This window comes from Podarcis erhardii (assembly GCF_964252035.2).
Source record: "Podarcis erhardii genome assembly, chromosome: 15".
Taxonomy (NCBI): domain Eukaryota; kingdom Metazoa; phylum Chordata; class Lepidosauria; order Squamata; family Lacertidae; genus Podarcis; species Podarcis erhardii.
Genome location: NC_138505.1, coordinates 9,965,559 through 9,986,203, shown reverse-complemented (window position 1 = coordinate 9,986,203; position 20,645 = coordinate 9,965,559). Strand labels below are relative to the sequence as shown.

At 49.9% G+C, this 20,645-nt stretch overlaps 1 protein-coding gene and 1 long non-coding RNA gene across 6 annotated transcripts in view; one reads left to right on the top strand and one right to left on the bottom strand.

Annotated features, from left to right (window-relative positions):
- Positions 1-17,628, top strand: part of MUC1 (mucin 1, cell surface associated) — a 34,083-nt gene extending 16,455 nt beyond the window's left edge. For 3 of the 5 annotated variants that reach the window (XM_081840861.1, XM_081840863.1, XM_081840859.1), the window contains 12 exons: positions 671-861; positions 1,239-1,312; positions 1,678-1,811; positions 2,988-3,178; positions 3,562-3,635; positions 4,001-4,134; positions 5,909-6,099; positions 6,477-6,550; positions 6,916-7,049; positions 8,210-8,403; positions 9,431-9,577; positions 15,983-17,628. In XM_081840861.1, the coding sequence (XP_081696987.1) occupies positions 671-861; positions 1,239-1,312; positions 1,678-1,811; positions 2,988-3,178; positions 3,562-3,635; positions 4,001-4,134; positions 5,909-6,099; positions 6,477-6,550; positions 6,916-7,049; positions 8,210-8,403; positions 9,431-9,577; positions 15,983-16,051 (1,607 nt within the window). In that variant the 3' untranslated portion in view covers positions 16,052-17,628. The remainder of the gene's footprint in view (positions 1-670; positions 862-1,238; positions 1,313-1,677; positions 1,812-2,987; positions 3,179-3,561; positions 3,636-4,000; positions 4,135-5,908; positions 6,100-6,476; positions 6,551-6,915; positions 7,050-8,209; positions 8,404-9,430; positions 9,578-15,982) is intronic. The other 2 variants (XM_081840860.1, XM_081840862.1) reach the window with 2 other exon arrangements.
- LOC309330156 lies at positions 3,986-12,358 on the bottom strand. Its single transcript, XR_014151322.1, has 3 exons — positions 11,821-12,358; positions 7,796-7,893; positions 3,986-4,092 (listed from the first exon to the last, which is right to left on the bottom strand). It is a non-coding gene; the product is annotated as an uncharacterized lncRNA (long non-coding RNA).
- Positions 17,629-20,645: the final 3,017 nt, after the last annotated feature.

Below are 20,645 nucleotides of genomic sequence, written 5' to 3'. Positions count from 1 at the left end.
GCTCACAGAGCCATGATTCCCAGCATTTTTAGCAACCTGGTTCCCAGGATCCTTGCAGATATCCCATGCATTTAAACGTATGGTGGGTACAGAGCTTGAGGGATGTAGTGAGGTTCCAGAATCCAACTTCTTTTACCACAGATGAACTACCCAGTGAGCTATGGGTCTTCCCCACAGATTTCCCATTCCTCCCCAAAGGGAGAGGAGTAAATGGACATGGAGGGGACTCCCACTGGAAACACCCGTTCCTACCTACACATTCCTTCCATTACGGGGTGATGGTGGGCTGGAAGACCTGACTGTGGAGCCACCTGCTGGGTCTCCTTCCGGGGGCTCTTCCTGCTCCAGCTGGGGGGCCCCTCTCACCCCATTGACCTGCTTCCTGCTCAGGTGGTGCCCATGGAAAGAGCAGAAAGAGATGCTCAAACTTCAACAACCCCCGCAGGTGACTATGTATGGGGATGGAGATCAATGGAACTGAAAAGGGCTGGGAGAGGGACAAATGGAAAGAAGGGGGCTTCCCATAATCCTGAAAGTAAGACTCCAACCCAAGCTTGAGCACCTCTAGGCACAATCCCTGAGCAGGACAGCAGGCCTGCCTCTTCTTCCTCCGCCACAAATCTTTTCCTTCAGGGAGGCCTCCTAATGAGATCTTTTCCTTTCACCTCAGTGACCGAGCAGGAGACGCCAACCACACCTTCTCCCACCACGACTAGCACCAGCTCAAAGACACCCGCACCTAAGCCCCCCAAAGAGAAAACGTTCACCATCACTTACCACATCACAATGAATTTTACTGAGGACTTGTTGGATTCGTCCTCCGAAGCATACCACAGCCTGAATGAGACAATCGGGAAGATGGTAAGTTCTGTGGCCTTTCCACCCACCTGGGGGAGGGGGCGCAGGGGAGGAAAATGCTGCCCCCCAGCCTCTCAGTTCGGTGGTGGGTGGGGCCTGTTCATCTGTAAAGAATGGGGCAGATATCTCTGTGCTACTGCAGAGCTATGGGGCTTCCAGGTATTTGAGGCAGCTTCCTGGGGATTGTCAGCCCCTATATGCACTCTTCAATTCCCCCTCGTCCCTGCTGCCCCATACATTCTCCTCTGTGCCTCTGTTTTCCTGTGGGGTGGGGCGAAGAGAAGATGAGAAGGGCTGACTTCATCCCAGCCATGTCTCAAGCCTCAGAAAATGAGTTAATAGCATAATACAACATGCGTTATACCCTTTTCTTTCCGCAGTATGTAGATGTTTTCAACTGCACAGGATGCCCTTTTGAAGGGAAATACATAGGATACACGGTGAATTCTTTCAGGTACGGAAAGAGGATTAAATGAGGGCACCCACCTGAGCTAGGTGGGTCGTGGGTCCAGCTGAGTATAGGGCAGCTTCCTGTGTCTCTCTGTGTTTCTGCTAAGCATGTACATTACTCCACTGCAGGGGGGTGGAATAGATGGCCCTTGAGGTCCCCTCCACCTCTACAATTCTGGTTTCATGCCAACTGATGCTCAGGCAGAAAACAATCCTCTCTGGCTGCGTTCCCTGGCAAAGCCAGAGATTTAAACCAAGGACCTTCTGCATGCAAAGCAGCTGCTCTTCTGCTGAATGATGGGAGTGTGGGGCTGTCAAGCTGCAGTTCCAGATCCGCCAACGCTTCTCTTTTCCCTTTCTAACGTACAGAAATGGCTCAGTGCTGGCAGATACAACGGTACGCTTCCAGGAAAGTGCAGATGTTTCCGCCGATAAGCTCCGCACTGCTCTGAGCAACGCACCTGAAGACCAACGGCAGGGTCTCAACCTGACTCAGATTGAAGGTGAAGGGCTGAAGGATGAACAGTGGGGGGCTGGGTATCACAGCAAGGCATCCCTCGGGCTGTGTCTGCGACACAAGACTCATAGCCCCTCGTGCAGTTCGAGACACATAATTCCCTTCCTGGAAGTCTAGGCAGGTTTCCGGCCCTCATTGCTGAAACTGGGATGATTTCTGTAGATTAATATGCACACAGCAGATTGTATTGTGCAAAACAACAGCATGACACTCAGGCAGGAAACACACCAAATATTTAAGGCCTTTTGGTTGGACACCAAAGTAGCACTCAACCTCTCCATCTATTGGCACAAGGATTTCTCCCTGCACAGGGGGACGCTCTCCTCTCACCGCACTCCTCCTGAGACTGCTCTGGAGCAGATTTGGAGAGGGCACAGGCTTCACTTGTGTGGGGAGGGAGGAGAGGGGGAAATGTCCCACTGAGCAAGCAGCAAGCCTTGCAAGGACAGGACGCAATAGCTGCATGCCGCCCACTTCAGCTTGCCCCCAAGTATCCTGGGAACAGTGTTTGAGCGCTCACAGAGCCATGATTCCTTAGCGAACCGCTTTGCAGGATCCTTGCGGATAACCCATGCATTTAAACGTATGGTGGGTATAGAGCTTGAGGGATGTAGTGAGGTTGCAGAATCCAGCTTATTTTACCACAGATGATTTACCCAGTGAGCTATGGGTCTTCCCCACAGATTTCCCATTCCTCCCCAAAGGGAGAGGAGTAAAGGGACATGGAGGGGACTCCCACCGGAAACACCTGTTCCTACCTACACATTCCTTCCATTACGGGGTGATGGTGGGCTGGAATGCTTGACTGTGGAGGCAGCTTCCGGGTCTCCTTCCAGGGGCTCCTCCTGCTCCAGCTCGGGGGCCCCTCTCGCCCCATTGGCCTGCTTCCTGCTCAGGTGGTGCCCATAGAAAGAGCAGAAAGAGATGCTCAAACTTCAACAACCCCCGCAGGTGACTATGGAGATGGAGATCAATGGAACTGAAAAGGGCTGGGAGTGGGACAAATGCAAAGAAGGGGGCTTCCCGTGATTCTGAAAGTAAGACTCCAACCCAAGCTTGAGCACAATCCCTGAGCAGGACAGCAGGCCTGCCTCTTCTTCCTCCCCCACAAATCTCTTCCTTCAGGGAGGGGTCCTAATGAGATTTTTTCCTTTCACCTCAGTGACCGAGCAGGAGACGCCAACAACGCCTTCTCCCACCACGACTAGCACCACCTCAAAGACAACCACACCTAAGCCCCCCAAAGAGAAAACGTTCACCATCACTTACCACATCACAATGAATTATACTGAGGACTTGTCGAATCCGTCCTCCGAAGCATACCTCAACCTGACTAAGAGAATCGAGAAGATGGTAAGTTCTTTGGCCTTTCCAACCCCCTGGGGGAGGGGGTTCTGGGGAGGGAAATGCTGCCCCCCCAGCCTCTCAGTCCAGGGGTGGGGTGAGGCCCGCTCATCTGTAAAGAATGGGGCAGATATCTTTGTGCCACTGCAGAGCTATGGGGTTTCCAGGTTTTTGACGCAGTTTCCTGGGGATTGTCAGCCCCTATATGCAGTTTTCAATTCCCCCTCATCCCTACTGTACCACACGTTTTCTTCTGTGCCTCTGTTTTCCTGTGGGGTGGGGTGGGGCAAACAGAAAGCGAGAAGGCTGACTTAATCCCAACCATGTCTCAAGATTCAGAAAAAGAGTTAATAGCATAATACAACATGCGTTATACCCTTTTCTTTCCGCAGTATGTAGATGTTTTCAACTGCACAGGATGCCCTGATGAGGGGAAATATCTAGGATACACGGTGAATTCTTTCAGGTACGGAAGGGGGATTAAATGAGGGCACCCAGCTGAGCTAGGTGGGTCGTGGGTCCAGCTGAGTATAGGGCAGCTTCCTGTGTCTCTCTGTGTTTCTGCTAAGCATGTACATTACTCCACTGCAGGGGGGTGGAATAGATGGCCCTTGAGGTCCCCTCCACCTCTACAATTCTGGTTTCATGCCAACTGATGCTCAGGCAGAAAACAATCCTCTCTGGCTGCGTTCCCTGGCAAAGCCAGAGATTTAAACCAAGGACCTTTTGCATGCAAAGCAGCTGCTCTTCTGCTGAGTGGTGGGAGCGTGGGGCTGTCAAGCTTCATTTCCAGATCCGCCAACACTTCTCTTTTCCCTTTCCAACATACAGCAATGGCTCAGTGCTGGCAGATACAACGGTACGCTTCCAGGAAAGTGCAGATGTTTCCGCCGATAAGCTCCGCACTGCTCTGAGCGACGCACCTGAAGACAAACGGCAGGGACTCAACCTGACTCAGATTGAAGGTGAAGGGCTGAAGGATGAACTGTGGGGGGCTATATACCACAGCAAGGCATCCCTCGGGCTGTGTCTGCGACACAAGACTCAGAGCCCCTCGTGCAGCTCCAGGCACAGAATTCCCTTCCTGGAAGTCTAGGCAGGTTTCCGGCCCTCAGTGCTGAAACTGGGATGATTCCTGAAAATTAATATGCACACAGCAGATTGCATTATGCAAAACAAGAGCATGACACTCAGGCAAGAAACACACCAAATATTTAAGGCCTTTTGGTTGGACACCAAAGTAGCCTCTCCATCTATTGGCACAAGGATTTCTCCCTGCACAGGAGAATGCTCTCCTCTCACCGCACCCCTCCTGAAACTGCTCTGGGGGTTCCCCCCAGCCCTCTGGAGCAGATCTGGAGAGGACACAGGGTTCACTTGGGCAGGGAGGAAGGAGAGGGGTAAATGTCCCATTGAGGAAGCAGCAAGCCTTGCGAGGACATGACGTAACAGCTGCATGCCGCCCGTTTCAGTTTGCCCCCAAGTATCCTGGGAATAGTGATTGAGCGCTCACAGAGCCATGATTCCCTGCATCCTTAGCAAACCGTTTCCCAGGATCCTTGCAGATATCCCATGCATTTAAACATATGGTGGGTACAGAGCATGAGGGATGTAGTGAGGTTGCAGAATCCAACTTATTTTACCACAGATGATCTACCCAGTGAGCTATGGGTCTTCCCCACAGATTTCCTTCCCAAAGGGAGAGGAGTAAATGGACATGGAGGGGACCCCCACCGGAAAAACCCGTTCCTACCTACACATTCCTTCCATTGCGGGGTGAAGGTGGGCTGGAACACTTGACTGTGGAGGCATCTTCCGGGTCTCCTTCCGGGGGCTCCTCCTGCTCCAGCTGGAGGACCCCTCTCGCCCCATTGACCTGCTTCCTGCTCAGGTGGTGCCCATAGAACGAGCAGAAAGAGATGCTCAAACTTCAACAACCCCCGCAGGTGACTATGGAGATGGAGATCAATGGAACTGAAAAGGGCTGGGAGTGGGACAAATGCAAAGAAGGGGGCTTCCCATAATCCTGAAAGTAAGACTCCAACCCAAGCTTGAGCACAATCCCTGAGCAGGACAGCAGGCCTGCCTCTTCTTCCTCCCCCACAAACCGCTCCGCGGGATCCTTGCGGATAACCCATGCATTTAAACGTATGGTGGGTACAGAGCTTGAGGGATGTAGTGAGGTTGCATAATCCAGCTTATTTCACCACTGATGATCTACCCAGTGAGCTATGGGTCTTCCCCACAGATTTCCCATTCCTCCCCAAAGGGAGAGGAGTAAATGGACATGGAGGGGACCCCCACCGGAAACACCCGTTCCTACCTACACATTCCTTCCATTGCGGGGTGATGGTGGGCTGGAAGACCTGACTGTGGAGCCAGCTTCCGGGTCTCCTTCCGGAGGCTCTTCCTGCTCCAGCTGGGGGGCTCCTGTCCCCATTGGCCTGCTTCCTGCTCAGGTGGTGCCCATGGAAAGAGCAGAAAGAGATGCTCAAACTTCAACAACCCCCGCAGGTGACTATGTATGGGGATGGAGATCAGTGGAACTGAAAAGGGCTGGGAGTGGGACAAATGGAAAGAAGGGGGCTTCCCATAATCCTGAAAGTAAGACTCCAACCCAAGCTTGAGCACCTCTAGGCACAATTCCTGAGCAGGACAGCAGGCCTGCCTCTTCTTCCTCCGCCACAAATCTTTTCCTTCAGGGAGGCCTCCTAATGAGATCTTTTCCTTTCACCTCAGTGACCGAGCAGGAGACGCCAACCACACCTTCTCCCACCACGACTAGCACCAGCTCAAAGACACCCGCACCTAAGCCCCCCAAAGAGAAAACGTTCACCATCACTTACCACATCACAATGAATTATACTGAGGACTTGTCGAATCCGTCCTCCGAAGCATACCTCAACCTGACTAAGAGAATCGAGAAGATGGTAAGTTCTTTGGTCTTTCCAACCCCCTGGGGGAGGGGGCGCAGAGGTGGGAAATGCTGCCCCCCAGCCTCTCAGTCCGGGGGTGGGGTGGGCCCTGCTCATCTGTACAGAATGGGGCAGATATCTCTGTGCCACTGCAGAGCTATGGGGCTTCCAGGTTTGTGACGCAGTTTCCTGGGGATTGTCAGCCCCTATATGCAGTCTTCAATTCCCCCTTGTCCCTGCTGCCCCACACGTTCTCCTCTGTGCCTCTGTTTTCCTGTGCGGTGGGGTGAAGAGAAAGTGAGGAGGCTGACTTCATCCCAGCCATGTCACAAGCCTCAGAAAAAGAGTTAATAGCATAATACAACATTCGTACTACCCTTTTCTTTCCGCAGTATGTAGATGTTTTCAACTGCACAGGATGCCCTGATGAGGGGAAATATCTAGGATACACGGTGAATTCTTTCAGGTACGAAAGGGGGATTAAATGAGGGCACCCAGCTGAGCTAGGTGGGTCGTGGGTCCAGCTGAGTCTAGGGCAGCGTCCTGTGTCTCTCTGTGTTTCTGCTAAGCATGTACATGACTCCACTGCAGGGGGGTGGAATAAATGGCCCTTGAGGTCCCCTCCACCTCTACAATTCTGGTTTCATGCCAATTGATGCTCAGGCAGAAAACAATCCTCACTGGCCACGTTCCTTGGCAAAGCCAGAGATTTAAACCAAGGACCTTGTGCATGCAAAGCAGCTGCTCTTCTGCTGAGTGATGGGAATGTGGGCCTGTGAAGCTGCAGTTCCAGATCCGCCAACGCTTCTCTTTTCCCTTTCTAACGTACAGAAGCGGTTCAGTGCTGGCAGATACAACGGTACGCTTCCAGGATAGTGCAGATGTTTCCGCCGATAAGCTCCGCACTGCTCTGAGCAACGCACCTGAAGACCAACGGCAGGGTCTCAACCTGACTCAGATTAAAGGTGAAGGGCTGAAGGATGAACAGTGGGGGGCTGGGTATTACAGCAAAGCATCCCTCGGGCCGTGTCTGCGACACAAGACTCAGAGCCCCTCGTGCAGTTCGAGACACAGAATTTCCTTCCTGGAAGTTTAGGCCGGTTTCTAGCACTCAGTGTTGCTTCTACAGATTAGTATGCTCATTGCACATTGCATTATTCAAAACAATGGCATGGTGTTCAAAGCAGAGAATGCACCATACATTTCAAGGCCGTTGGGTGGACTCAAGCATAGCGCTAGATCTCTTCCTCCATCAGCATGAGGATTTCTCCTTGTGCAGTGGACACTGTCCTCTCCTCACATCCCTCCTGAAACTGTTCTCGGGTTCCCATGGCCTTCTGGAGCAGATCTGGAGGGAGCATAGGGTTCACTTTGGAAGGTAGGAGGAGAGCGAGGACTGTCTCATTCACAGGCAGAAATCCTTGTTAATGGTTAAACACCAAACATTTAAGCAAACTTCCCCCACCTCGTCCCTGGATCCTGGGAACTGTACTTTACCACAGGGAGCTACAATTCCCAGCACCTTTAGAAAAGTACAATTCCCATAATCCTTCAGGGTATTCCATTCAGACAGGGGTCTCTCCCAGCCTTACCTGAAGATGCCAGGGGCTGAACTTGGAACCATCTGCATGCAAGGCAGATGACCCACAAATTTTCCATTATTCCCAAAATGGTCATGGAGGGGACTCCCATTTGAGACACCCATTCATACCCATTCCTGCAGGTTTAAGGTTGGCTTAGCTGCTTCACTGGGCTTCTCCAGAGGCTGATCCTGCCACAGCTGGGGAGGGCACCTCTCCCCCCACGGATCTGCAGTGTCCAAATAAATAGCAGAAAGGGACAATAAAACAGGGGGTGGGACATCAACAACACCCTCAGATAGCTAGGAGGACAGAGATCAACAAACTGCTCTTGAATGAAATGGAAAATGGCTGATGGTGAAATGCAGTGAAGGGGGCTTTCGGTTACAAAGGCGTATGGAATCCTGAAAATTGAATCAAATCTTGCTCACCTCTAGTACCAATCCCTGAAGAGGACCACAGGCATGTCTCTTTTTCATCAGCCACAAATCCCTTAGGTGTTTCCCTAAAGTGGGTTATTAATGGGATTCTTTGCTATCTTCCAGTGACCTCAGACGCCACGGAACCCCCCAGCCCCCCGCCCTCAACAGCAACTTCCCCCCCGGCAACCACCCCAACAACAACCTCAACTACAAGCACCCCAACCACTCACCCAGAGACTGTCCCAGGCTGGGGCATTGCTCTCCTCGTTTTAGTTTGCATCCTTCTTCTCCTGGCGCTCATCGCCTTCCTGATCCTGGTAAGTCTCTCAGCCTTCTTTCTCAAAATCAAGCTGGTGGAGGTGCAGACCCACTGGGCCCAAAACAACAGCTCCGCCACCAGCTACATCAACCAGCCAGGTGGCTGGAGACTCAGGGAGCTGGCTCTATATAGACTCAGAGCCAGAGGTGCAAGACTAGTGGGTGTGGTTGGGGCAGAGCCAATGGACCACCTGGCAGACATGGGGAACATAAGAAAGAACCTGCAGGATCAGGCCTCGTGTCTATCTACTCTAGCATCCTATTACTCAGTAGCGAATCAGACGTGCCTGGCAATTTCTAGTCCTCATTGCCATAACCAGAATAAATGAGGCAAATTAGTGTGCATGTTGCAGATTCCATTGCACAGAACAACAGTGTGAATGCCAGGCTTCGTATGCACCATAGTGCATTGGGTAAAATGAAACATAGAGCTAAATCTCTTGTCCTGTCAACCCTCCTGTCTTCCTTGCCACCCCAGTATATGCCCTTTGGAGGTATACTGCCATGGAACATGGAAGTGCCATTGAGCTGCTGTGGCTAAAGAGCCTTAAGAAGAGCCTTGCTGGATCAGGCCACAAAGACCCATTTATTCTAGCCCCTGTTTTCCACTACAGCAGCCAAGCGCCTGCCTCCAAAAAACTCACAAACAGGGCAACAATAACAGCAGGTGTTACTTTTTCCCAACTGGCATTCAGAGGTAGAGTGCCTCTGGAGCTGGAGGCTTCCTTTAGCTACCCTAGCTAATACCCTTTGATTGCTAATAGCTCTTTGGACCCACCTACTAGCGGCATGTCGCCCTCGGAAGGTTGCCCAGAAGGGAATGCAACCTGCTGATGAAAATAGGCTCCCTATTTCTGGCATACGTTGTTACTCAGAAGTAGAACTTGGAATCCTAGAACTGTAGAGTTGGAAGGGACCCAACGGGTCATCTAGTCCAACCCCCTGCTCTCACAGCTCTCTCTCACCTTCCCAATCTCCCAGCAACATGGCCTTTCCTTACTCTTACTCTTCTTCACTCCCTCCCAGATCATCTACTGGTGTCGACGGAATCACCGGGGGAAGCTTGATTTGCTCAGCAACCAAGACTCCTACCACGTCATGAGTGAGTACCCGACGTACCACACACACGGGCGATACGTTGCCCCCGGAAGCAAGCCTAACCCATACAGCGAGGTGAGCAAGAGTCACTCACCCAACCCAAATCCTGGGGTGCTCTTTAGTGACCCAGGACATAGTACATAGGAATGTTAGAAGCTGCCATGCCCCCAAAATAAGCCCACTGGTCCATCTAGCCTAATATTGTCTTCACTGACTGGCAGCGGCTCTCCATGATTTCAGACAGGGGGTCTGGAGATGCAAAGCAAATGCTCTCCTCTGAGCTGTGGCCTTTCCCCTTAAGAGAAAGATTCTAGTCCTCAAGTTTCTGGATGAAGGGCTGATTAAAACAGGATGCTGCTTTATACTGACTCAGATCGTTGGTCCATCTAGCTAAGTGTTGTTTGCACTGACTGGCAGCCCTACCTAGAGATGCAGGGAATTGAACCTGGCACCTTCTGCATGCAAAGTAGATGCTCTACCCCTGAGCTACATCCCTTCCCTCAGAAAGAAAGGCCTCATGATTCTAAACACAGGGCTGAGACCATAGCTCAGTTGGTATAACATGAGACCCTTAACCTGAAGTTCATGGGTTCGAGCCCCATGTTGGTTGAAATATTTCTGCATTGCAGGGGGTTGGACTAGATGACCCTCGTGGTCCCTTCCAATTCTACAATTCTATGAAATAGGAATGGAGGAAGCTGCCTTATACAGAGTCAGGCCCTTGGTCAATCGAGCTCAGTTTCTATTTACATTCCTAGTGCCTCCCCCACCTTTACCCTTCTTACCCTTCTAATCTAATTCCTCTCCTCCTCCCCCCCCCCAAAAAAAGAAGCCCCATAGAAATAGTTAATGGTTTCATGCAGGCAGGCATGAATTTGCCACATGGCACCTACTTGTCACCAGTGTTATTTATGTGGGGCTCTGGGGAGGTGCGGCTGGTAGCTTTCAGGAACAATTTAAAAGCATTCCTGTTCACCCAGGCATTTGATGGCTGAAAGACATTGTTCCTGGCAACCCTGGGTTCACTGTCTGAGGGACTGTTTGTAAATGCTGTTAGAAAGTTTTAACTGTTTTTAGAATTATTATTAATAATATTATGCTGTACATCTGACTGGGCTACCCCAGCAACTCTGGGCAGCGTCCGACACATTAAAAGACATCAAACATTAAAAACTTGCCTGTACAGGGTTGCCTTCAGATGTCTTCAGAATGGTGTGTAGTATTATTATTATTATTATTATTATTATTATTATTATTAGTGTTTTTCTCACCCTGGGCACCTTCAGGAGGAAGGGCAAGATATAAATTGAAATAATAATATTTTAAAAAACCACCTACATTGATATTAGAGGGACTCCAGGAGTTCAGGCCCCTGCCCCTTAGGTGCTTAAAATCTGAAAAATTGGACAGAAGAAGGTCAACAAACGCAGACTTCCCATCAGGCCCTAAGAATTGGAGGGGTTGGGGCATAATGGGAACTATCCCAAGCCCCACCATGTTTGCAGGCGAGATGGGGCCGCAAGTCAGTTGTTTGCCTCTGATTATCCCTGCCTGTCCTACCCATTTCTCTACCCTGTATTACTCCCCCTGTGTCAGCCTTTACTTTGCAGTCCCCTTGCGGGCAGAGACCCTGCTCGCTGAGCGACGTCAAGGGGTTTTCCCTGCAGCCAACATCTCTGCCCGTCATGATGGAGGACACCCTGAAGCCCCTGCCTCTCATCTTTCATGACACTGAAGGGGTACAGTTAGGGTTACCCCAGAAAGCCCTAAAAAAACCTGTTTGTGAATTCCCCCCCCCCCCCAGCCAGGCCTTGGCGTACGCATTTAAAAAAAACTGCATTTCCTCTAAGACAAAAAGCACGAGCTAAGCAGTCCTCTGTAACAAAAACGCTGTAACTGCCCTCGAACCCCAGAGCGGGTTTCCCTGCCCTCCACCTCCGCCCCTGAGTTAATCTTTAATGGGGCAGCCGGTGGAAAGGCCGCAGCTGTGGTCACCGTGGCAACGGCCAACGGCTGCTTCGGCCAAGGCTTCGGCCTAGCGCACCCGAGGCAGCCTTCGGCCTGTTGCCATGGAAACCTTTTTCCTTCCTCCAAGGCCGAGGCCTGGGGAACTTCCACAGATAACACCCACCCACCCTGCTTCCTGACAGGCCGCTGACCCTTGAGAACGGTCAGCGTGACCGTCATGGCTGGGTAGGCCACGTTGCCAAGGCAACCTGCGCCAACCGACCCCAGCAGGGCCTCTCGGGCCTTAGGTGGCTCTCAGGAAGGGGTGGGTGCCATTGCGCATGTGGCAGGGAGAGGCCCGCTGAAGTCACCTCGGCCATGCGCCGTGTGCCGCTTGCTCCCCACAGAGCCGGGTGCATCTGTCCTGTTCCCTAGGCGGCTCTGCTGAGCAAACAGGGAGATGTCGAGCAAATATTTAGCTCGGCACCCTGGTACTGTTTGCAAATCTAGGAGGAGGGGAGAAAGAAAGAAGGAGCAGGGTCAAGCCTGGCACCGCAGGTCCCTGGAATGGCTTCACCCTCCTCCCTCCTGCCCTGTCCCCTTGCTGCAAATGAATACAGCGGGCATCGCTGGTTAGACCGGGGGGACATGGTGGTGGTCCCATGCTAGGACTGAGCCCCTTTGCCCTTGGTGTGGTTGCCTGGGGGTACGTGGCCAGCACCTCAGCTGGCCTGGCCGCTCCCCAGCCTCGTGACTGGGCAATGTTTACACACGACATTGAGCTGCTTGTGATGTTTCTGGCCGCCGTCCAAAGCTCTTTCCTCACCAGCTGGCTGCTGCTCCCAGTGTTTTTAACCCCTCTGGGGGAGCCACACGCAGTGAGGTCGATCTGGGCCCCCTGGACATTGGGGCAATAGTTCAGCTTGCTCCACCTTGGCTTTTCCCTTCTCAAAATGGGATAAGCAAGGCGCTAGCCCTCAGTGTTCCACAGGGAAAGGTGGAAATGCACCCGAGCCCTTTGCTTCTCTCCGTTTCCTCAGCGTATCAGGCTGGAGAGAAACAGGGGGAAGTGAAGAACATGGAAGGCTGTGTCCAGTGTCTGTGCTACTCAGAGCAAACCCATTGCAATGGATGGTGGTGGCAAACATAGCTCCCCAACGGGTCAACTTTAAGGAGAACTTAGCACTTTAAACAGTCATGGCTTCCCCCTCAAAAAATAATTGTGGGAGCTGTAGTTCGTTTGGGGAGCTAAGAGTTGTTAGGACACCCTCCATTTGTCTCCTGGAGCGACAATTTCCAGAGTTTTCTGGGACTGACTGTTAAACCACTCTATCGATGGCTATATTCTACCTCCCCTGTTGGAGGCAGAGCTGCTGATGTGCTCAGGTCCTGATATAATAATAATAATAATAATAATAATAATAATAATAATAATAATAATTATTTAATTATACCCCGCCCTCCCCAGCCAAGACCAGGCTCAGGGCGGCTAACACCAAATACCAAAACAATTGATTAGAATACAGCTTAAAAAACAACATTAAAATACATCAAAACATTAAAATGCAGAACTCAATCAAAAACTTTTTGGGGGATAAAAACATCAAGTCTTCACCAAGGCTAACTATCCAGACTGGTCCTACGTGGTCCAGAAAAAGTCCCCAAATAGGAGTTCCAACACAGAAGGAGAAAGGAAAAAAGAAAGAGGGGGAGGGAATCAAACTGATTCCAAGCCAAAGGCCAGGCGGAACAACTCTGTCTTACAGGCCCTGCGGAAAGAAGTCAGATCCCGCAGGGTCCTGGTCTCATGAGACAGAGCGTTCCACCAGGCCGGAGCCAGTGTTGAGAAGGCCCTGGCTCTGGTTGAGGCTAATCTGACTTCCGTAGGGCCCGGGACCTCTAGAGTGTTGCTATTAATTGACCTTAAGGTCCTCCATGGGGCATATCGGGCTTCCTATGGCGGTATCTGCTTGGCCACTGTGAAGACAGAGCCACTGGTTGGATCTTGGAGGCCCCTTCTGATGCTCTTATAGGTTACAGTGAGGAAGGGTCTTGGGTCCATGCCCTGCCAGTGGGCTTCCTTTTCTGATGGACCGCTGTGGGGAAAAGGATACTGGGTTAAATCGGCCTTTGGTCTGATCCAGCAGGGCATTCTTATGTTCCAACAATAGCCAATCAGACCATCCTGTGAAGCTCATGACCCACAGCCGGGACAGAGCCACCCATGTGGGGAACCTTTGCCCTCCCCGATGCTGCTAAACTACAACTCCCATCAGTCCCAGCAAGCATGACCCACGGCCAGCAATGATGAGAGTTGCCGTTCATCAATTTCTTGAGGACCAAAGGTTCCCCACACTTGCAAAAGATGGAGGCACCGGCAGCCTTTGGGAGACCCTTGAGGTTTGCAAAGAAAATATTTTGGAAGGGGGGAACCTAAAGAGCGGGGGTCCCAATAACAACTGGGTAAAGGCAGAGCATGTTCAGTGAGCCTTAGTGCCTTTTGTTTGGGGTGGGTGGAATGGTAAAAGGTAAAGGGACCCCTAACCATTAGGTCGAGTCGTTGCCGACTCTGGGGTTGCGACGCTCATCTCGCTTTACTGGCCGAGGGAGCCAGCGTACAGCCTCAGGGTCATGTGGCCAGCATGACTAAGCCGCTTCTGGCAAACCAGAGCAGCGCACGGAAATGCCATTTACCTTCCCGCCAGAGTGGTACCTATTTATCTACTTGCACTTTGACGTGCTTTTGAACTGCTAGGTTGGCTGGAGCAGGGACCGAGCAACGGGAGCTCACCCTGTCGTGGGGATTTGAACCACCGACCTTCTGATCGGCAAGTCCTAGGCTCTGTGGTTTAACCCACAGCGCCACCCACATCCCTTCTGGGTGGAATGGAGAATGCTGCAAAAGGGCAGGGCTGGTGGGCGGGCTGCAGCCTCAGCACTCTGTGTTGCAACTGGGCCCACCTGGTTTAAATGTACAACCCGTTTTCGTGTTCCCTTGGTTCAAAGTCGCTCACAAAGATGTTTTCAAAAGCAAGGCTAAGGGATGTTAACAATGTTCCAGGAAGCCTTCACACATGCCGGCCCTGACCAAGGCAAAGATGTTCACAGGTGGCGTCATCCAAAATCTGCCTTCCCACCCTGCAATAGTACCCTATTTTTGCCACTTGCCTCACCTGTACACCTTGCAGCTGATCTGCCCTTATTTGCTCATATCCTCCAAGTTCCAACCTTTTCAGCATGCAAAGAGCCACATTTGTTTGCTTTTCAATGTTACGTGACAAAATAACTCCTCGTGCCTTTGCTGGGAACAGGAGGCATAATACGTCTTTTATGGGGCCTGATGACTGGCACGCCTCACAAAAGAATTTTGGACATTTTCGCTTCTGAACTTCCCTGTTGCCAAGGTAAAGGTCTCAGTGGCCTTCTGTGTAAATAGAATTAGCACAGGATATTCCAATATTCAGAATTTTAAAACCTAAGTTTGTCCATGCATAAGTTATTCAGTCCAGCATCAAATCAGGAAGGATGAAGTTTTATATGGCCAGGAGGCTTTGTTGCCACCAAGCTATAAACCCACAAGTCTGTAAATGGGTCAAGATTTGGACCCACGTCTTCCAGTTTAAACCCTTTCAGATAAGCAGGTTGCTGTTGAATGTTCACAGGATCAGAGTGCATAAAACTGTTGGCCAGTCTGTGCAGATCTCTCTACTTTCTCTCTCTATGCTGTATCGAGTTTTACTCAAAACTAAATCAACTGAAATGCCCGTTAGCCATTAATGGCCATTCATGTCAATGGATCTGCTCTTAAGTAGGGATGGATGGTCCTGCCCATTTTGAGTCTCTCAGTTTCTCATTTTTCCAAGCTTAGTTTCAGTTATCTACGTACCTTCCTACTGTGGTTTGATCTTTTTTTTTGGGGGGGGGAGTAGGGAGACGGAATCCTCATGAAAACTCATCAACTTATTAGTACAAATTTCTCCTTTAAAAACCCACATTTTTGCATGCAGTTTTGACTTAACATACATATTATTGCAAATAATTTATTCTAATATAATGCATTTTGTATGTGTATATCCCCACAATATAGACATTTTTAGTAAACGTTATCTGGAGAATTGCATCTCGGAATTCAAAGTACAGATTTCAAAGAATGGCTGTGTTTCCATTCTTGTATTGTTTTGGAAAGTCCAAATTCAGTAGGTTCTGCTTCAAATGCAAACTGAAACAATTTTCTCTCCCGTCCTTCAACCTGAGTTTGAATAATATTGAATACAATACACTGGACAGATAGAAATTCCATTGGTGGAACTTTTTCTGGCACAGCAATGCAAGAAGCATTGCATTTCCTGTTTCATTTCTCTCTTACTAATGGCAGAGGAGCAAAGCCGGTAGAGAGAAGTTGGCAACCCTGGACTCAAATATGTGAATATGGTTAGTCGCTCAGCAGGGGGTGTTTAGTGCAAAAGCACAACTTCCTACATGCCTTAGGTGATTGTACTAACCGTTTCCTTTCTCTCTGTGTTTTTCCCACAGAATCTTCCCAGGAATGGTAATGCTCCCTTCTCCTACACCAACCCCACAATGGCCAATGATGAACTGTAGGCGGAGGACACCCTACAGTGGGACTTGGCAAGGGGGGAGTTAGCCAGAACCTGGCTGAGCCAGGGAAATTCAGGGATATTGTTGGGCTTCGGTGTGAATGTGGGAAGGATGAGTTCTGCAAACAACCTTGGAAATAACCACTCGCTTGCTCACCTGTGGTGAGTTTCAAATTGCCTGAAAGCGAACAAGCAGCACAATTTCAACAACTGAAAGAATCTCTTCTATAGATGTGCCAAAAAAATCCACCCCTTGCAAATGTGTGGTGAGCAAGCAACCCTCTCCAAAGCAGTGAGGACAACTAGGGAATGCTTTGCAAAGCTAGCTGTGTCCCTCAAGCCTGGAATGTTATGCTCTGTCCAGCGGAACTCCCTGTCACAAGGATCTCAGCAAGGCTCAAAAGATCAATGGGACATTCTCTTGCACTGGACAAATTAACTAAGAAGATGAGGACGAAAGGAAACCACTTAAGCTGCTGAACTGTAAATTCTGAGTTTCCAGACTATTTCCCCCATCACCACTATGAAAAAGTTGAACTTTTTTGCTTTTGCTTTTACTAATTAATTTTATTTTTATTAATATTAATATTATATTAGTGATTTTTGTAAAAAAAAAATCAAACTGCAATATAAGAGATCAACATGTACAGAAATAAGCAGGTCCTGCTTTCCAAATGCCCACTCTGCAAGAATTCACTTATCCAAACATGAGGAATTACTACCCAAACCTCGCTATACACATTGCAAATTCAGATATGCAAACAGAGAGCATTTTTTACTTCCTTGTTTGCCTTTTGCTGGTTGGCTGTGGAACAGAACTGAATCGTAGCGATCTGTATTTTAGTAAGGCTTCAGAGGGTTTTCCTAAGGGGTGGGTTTAATTTGTATTTATTAGGGCTTTTAGAGGCCAAACTTCCATGGCTGGGAACGCATTAGAAATTCCCCCATAGGAATCAATGGAAATCGCCAACTCCTTATATGAACTCTTGCCTCCCGAACGATTTCCAGGGGACGCATTGTGTTCAGATAGTGGGACCTGAATGTACTGCCTTTGGGGGGAGATTTGTCAGATCAGGATGCAAAATCTCCCCGTGAAACCTGGGAGAGGGCAGAGTGCAATAATCAAAATAGCCGTGCTCCAATCTTTTCTCCCCCACAATCCTGCTCCACACATGGAACAAACCTTGCTCCAGACAACCTTGCCATCTCTGCATACTAGCTACCAGGAACCACAGGTGAGGAGAATCGCTGTTGTGGTCAGATCCTGCTTGTTGAGGCATCTGCTTGGCCACTGTGAGAACAGGATACAGGATTAGGTGGGCCATTGCCCTGATGCAGCCGGGCTTTGCTTATGTTCTTAAGCTACAGCATGTTCCCAAGTGAGAATGCAGAGGGGCAACGTGCTTCTTGACCTTATTTCCTCCACCTCAACCAGAAAGAGTTCCAGAGGAGTCAAACCCAGACGTATGAAGGAACAAGATTAACCCGAAATATTTATTGAAGGTGGAGAGGCAAAGAGTGTGCCCTTTCTTGCCAACCCAGGATCCTTAAGTTTCAATGCTGGGGTTACCTCTCCCCTCCCCTCCAAAAATCCTATGCTTCCATAGGGATGCTGTCGTTCCAGATCTGCATTGTACAGGAGAAAGTCCACAGTCCTCTCCATACAGGTTTCTAACCAGTCAGCGTTGTAATGGTAAATGCTTTGGAGGGGAGGTTTTTGAAAGCCAAATTTGGCAACTGCCTTATCTGTCTGCAAATCCTGGTGCTCGTGGGTAGTGTCTCAGTGGACAGTTTTGTACAACAGCAAACCTCAAAATTCTTGGGAGAAGGGTTTTGGAGTTGTGGGGGGAGGCAAAGAGGGAGTGGGGAGGAAGCGGAAGTGCCGTGGTTTCTGTGACAAATTCTATATTTATAACATTTAACAATAAACGGATCTACGTTGGTATTGAGGGTGTGTTGCCTTCTTTGCTTTTGGGGTAGGGACCAGGAACTTCAGAGAGAATTTGGTCTCTTTTTATCACCTGGCTAAGGCTGCAAAGTTTGTTACTGGCTTGGCTGACACACACAAAGCATCTGAACCCACGTTTTCTCTGGGCCCGTGTCACTGACTTTTTGGCTGCAGAGGAACGGGAGAAACCCACTGGGAAACCACCAAAGGAGGAAGGCTCAGAGCTCTGGGATTGGTGGTGAGGAGACGATGCAAGTGGTCAGAGAGAGAAGACTAGGAAGAGGAGGTTTTGGAAGAGGTAACAGGGTTTAGTGAGCTGGGAGAGTCGGTGGCAGAGAGGAGTCCAGAATTGGAGGCAGGAGAGTGGGATGAGGGAGGCCAAGAGGCGGAGATAAGTCAGGCTGGTGAAGAGTCACAGGTGTCTCTCCCACCTGCTGTGAGAAGCTCCCTTCCCCACTTGTCTCCCAGAACCAGAAGAGGCATGAAAAGAGTGGAACAGAGGCTGGCTGCACGCAGGCGCAGTCTCCGATTGTTTGGAAAAAGCCCTGGGGAGTAGGAGACTTAACTGACAACTGTGGAAAGGCAGGGATTTCAGTCCCGGCAACTGATTTTCACAGGGTAAGGCTACCGGAAATAAGCTGCTCTGCTTATTAGGCCTGACACTCAACCACATCTGTGGCGATCATGCTTTTGCTAATAAAGAGATAACTCCAACTTTGAACGGGGCGCGGGTGGCGCTGTGGGTTAAACCACAGAGCCTTGGACTTGCCGATCAGAAGGTCAGCGGTTCGAATCCCCACGACAAGATGAGCTCCCGCTGCTCGGTCCCTGCTCCTTCCAACGCAGCAGTTGAAAAGCACCTCAAAGTGCAAGTAGATAAATAGGTACCGCTCCAGCGGGAAGGTAAACGGCGTTTCCGTGCGCTGCTCTGGTTCGCCAGAAGCGGCTTAGTCCTGCTGGCCACATGACCCGGAAGCTGTACGCCGGCTCCCTCAGCCAATAAAGCGAGATGAGCACCGCAACCCCAGAGTCGGTCACGACTGGACCTAATGGTCAGGGGTCCCTTTACCTTTACCTTCCAACTTTGAACAATGTGATTACTGACCAGCACACTCCTGTAAGTGGAGCAAGAACTGGGTGGGATGGGGTGGCAGAAACAGAAACATTCTCAGTGCCCAGAGATCCCCGAGTATCTGTGGGGCAGAAGGGAATGGAAAGCTGAAGGGGAATGGAATGGAGAATTGCCCTCAGACCAGCCCCTGTCTACCTCACAGGATTGTTGGGGGGATGGCAGGTTGAAGACCACGTTGGCCATTTTGAGCTCCTTAGTGGAAAAGTCTGATGTGCTTGTAAGTAAAAAAACCTTTCTGACGCAGTGGAAGCCTGCGGACCACATTTCTGTCCCATACAACCACCCCTTGCCATTTCAAAAGGAATTACATGGCAAATTGCGGGTCATAAGATCGTAAAGTAATAAGATCATACTGAGATGATAAAAAACGGTGAATGATCAAAAGGCTTCCAGCAGCTGGTGTGTAACAAGGCAACTGTCCCATATGTGCCAGGAAAAGTTTTCTTGGCAGGCTCCCAAATCACCACGAATGAGCCACGAATGACGCAGCCACGTTGCGCAGGGCTGCAAATACCCTATCCACTGGCCAACTTTGCAAAATGTCTTCACAACCTTTTGCACAAAATCTGTACCCAGGAGCATGTGAAATAAATTATGAAATCAGTAATTTTTTTACAGATTTGGCACCTTTGCCTGGTGTTCTGCTTAGCTTGCACAATTTATTCCCAGTCATGGAGAGGGACAATGAGCAGCCATGAGCAGAGAAATCGAGGGTGGGGTGGGGTCCCCCTTCCTCCAGCAGGAAACCTGTTTCAAATCTCTGACTTCTAAGATTTTGACTGGCGTCACCCTCGCACTTTCCGAACCTATTTTCCTCTCCATAAGGACTAGAAACCTGCTTGGGAAAAGTTAAAAGAAAGCCGGCCTTTTCAGAAAGCTGGTTATTGTGGGGTTTCCCCCCACCAGTGCCCCAGACCTCCAAGCTGGATAAAGTGCAATAGAATTAAAGCCTGTTTTGCCGTGCAAACGTTACAGGCATTTAAAAATACTAATATGATAATAACAACAGTGGCCATAAAGTATTTTAGAAACTACCCTGTCCTCTCTTACTTGCCTTTTCTCTAAACTAAAAAGTCTCAAATGCTACAACCTTTCCTCATTGGGCTTAGGCATCTCTCCTGAAAAAAGGAACCTAGGGACTTGCTTTCAATCCCCATCATCTTGAGGTAAAATGATGAGGACTAGAATCTTGCTTTATTTTTAGGGGAAGGACCATAACTCAGTGTGAGAGAGTCGAAGGTCCCACCTTCAACTCCTAGCAGCTAGGGTTGGGAGAAACCTTTGCCTGGAGAGCTGCTGCCAGTCAGTGTAAGCATTACTCAGCTCAATGGACCAGTGGTCTGACTGCATGAGACAGCTTCTGACGCTGATTTGTGGAATAGCAGGGGAGGAGGGGAAATGCCTCCAGTTTGCCTCTTGCAACTTGGTGTGAGGCGTTTTTTCTTCCCTCAGTCAACCGCTCCAAGGCAGGGTCCTTGAGAATCTGCTGGGCAAACAATAAACGGAGGAAAAATGAGG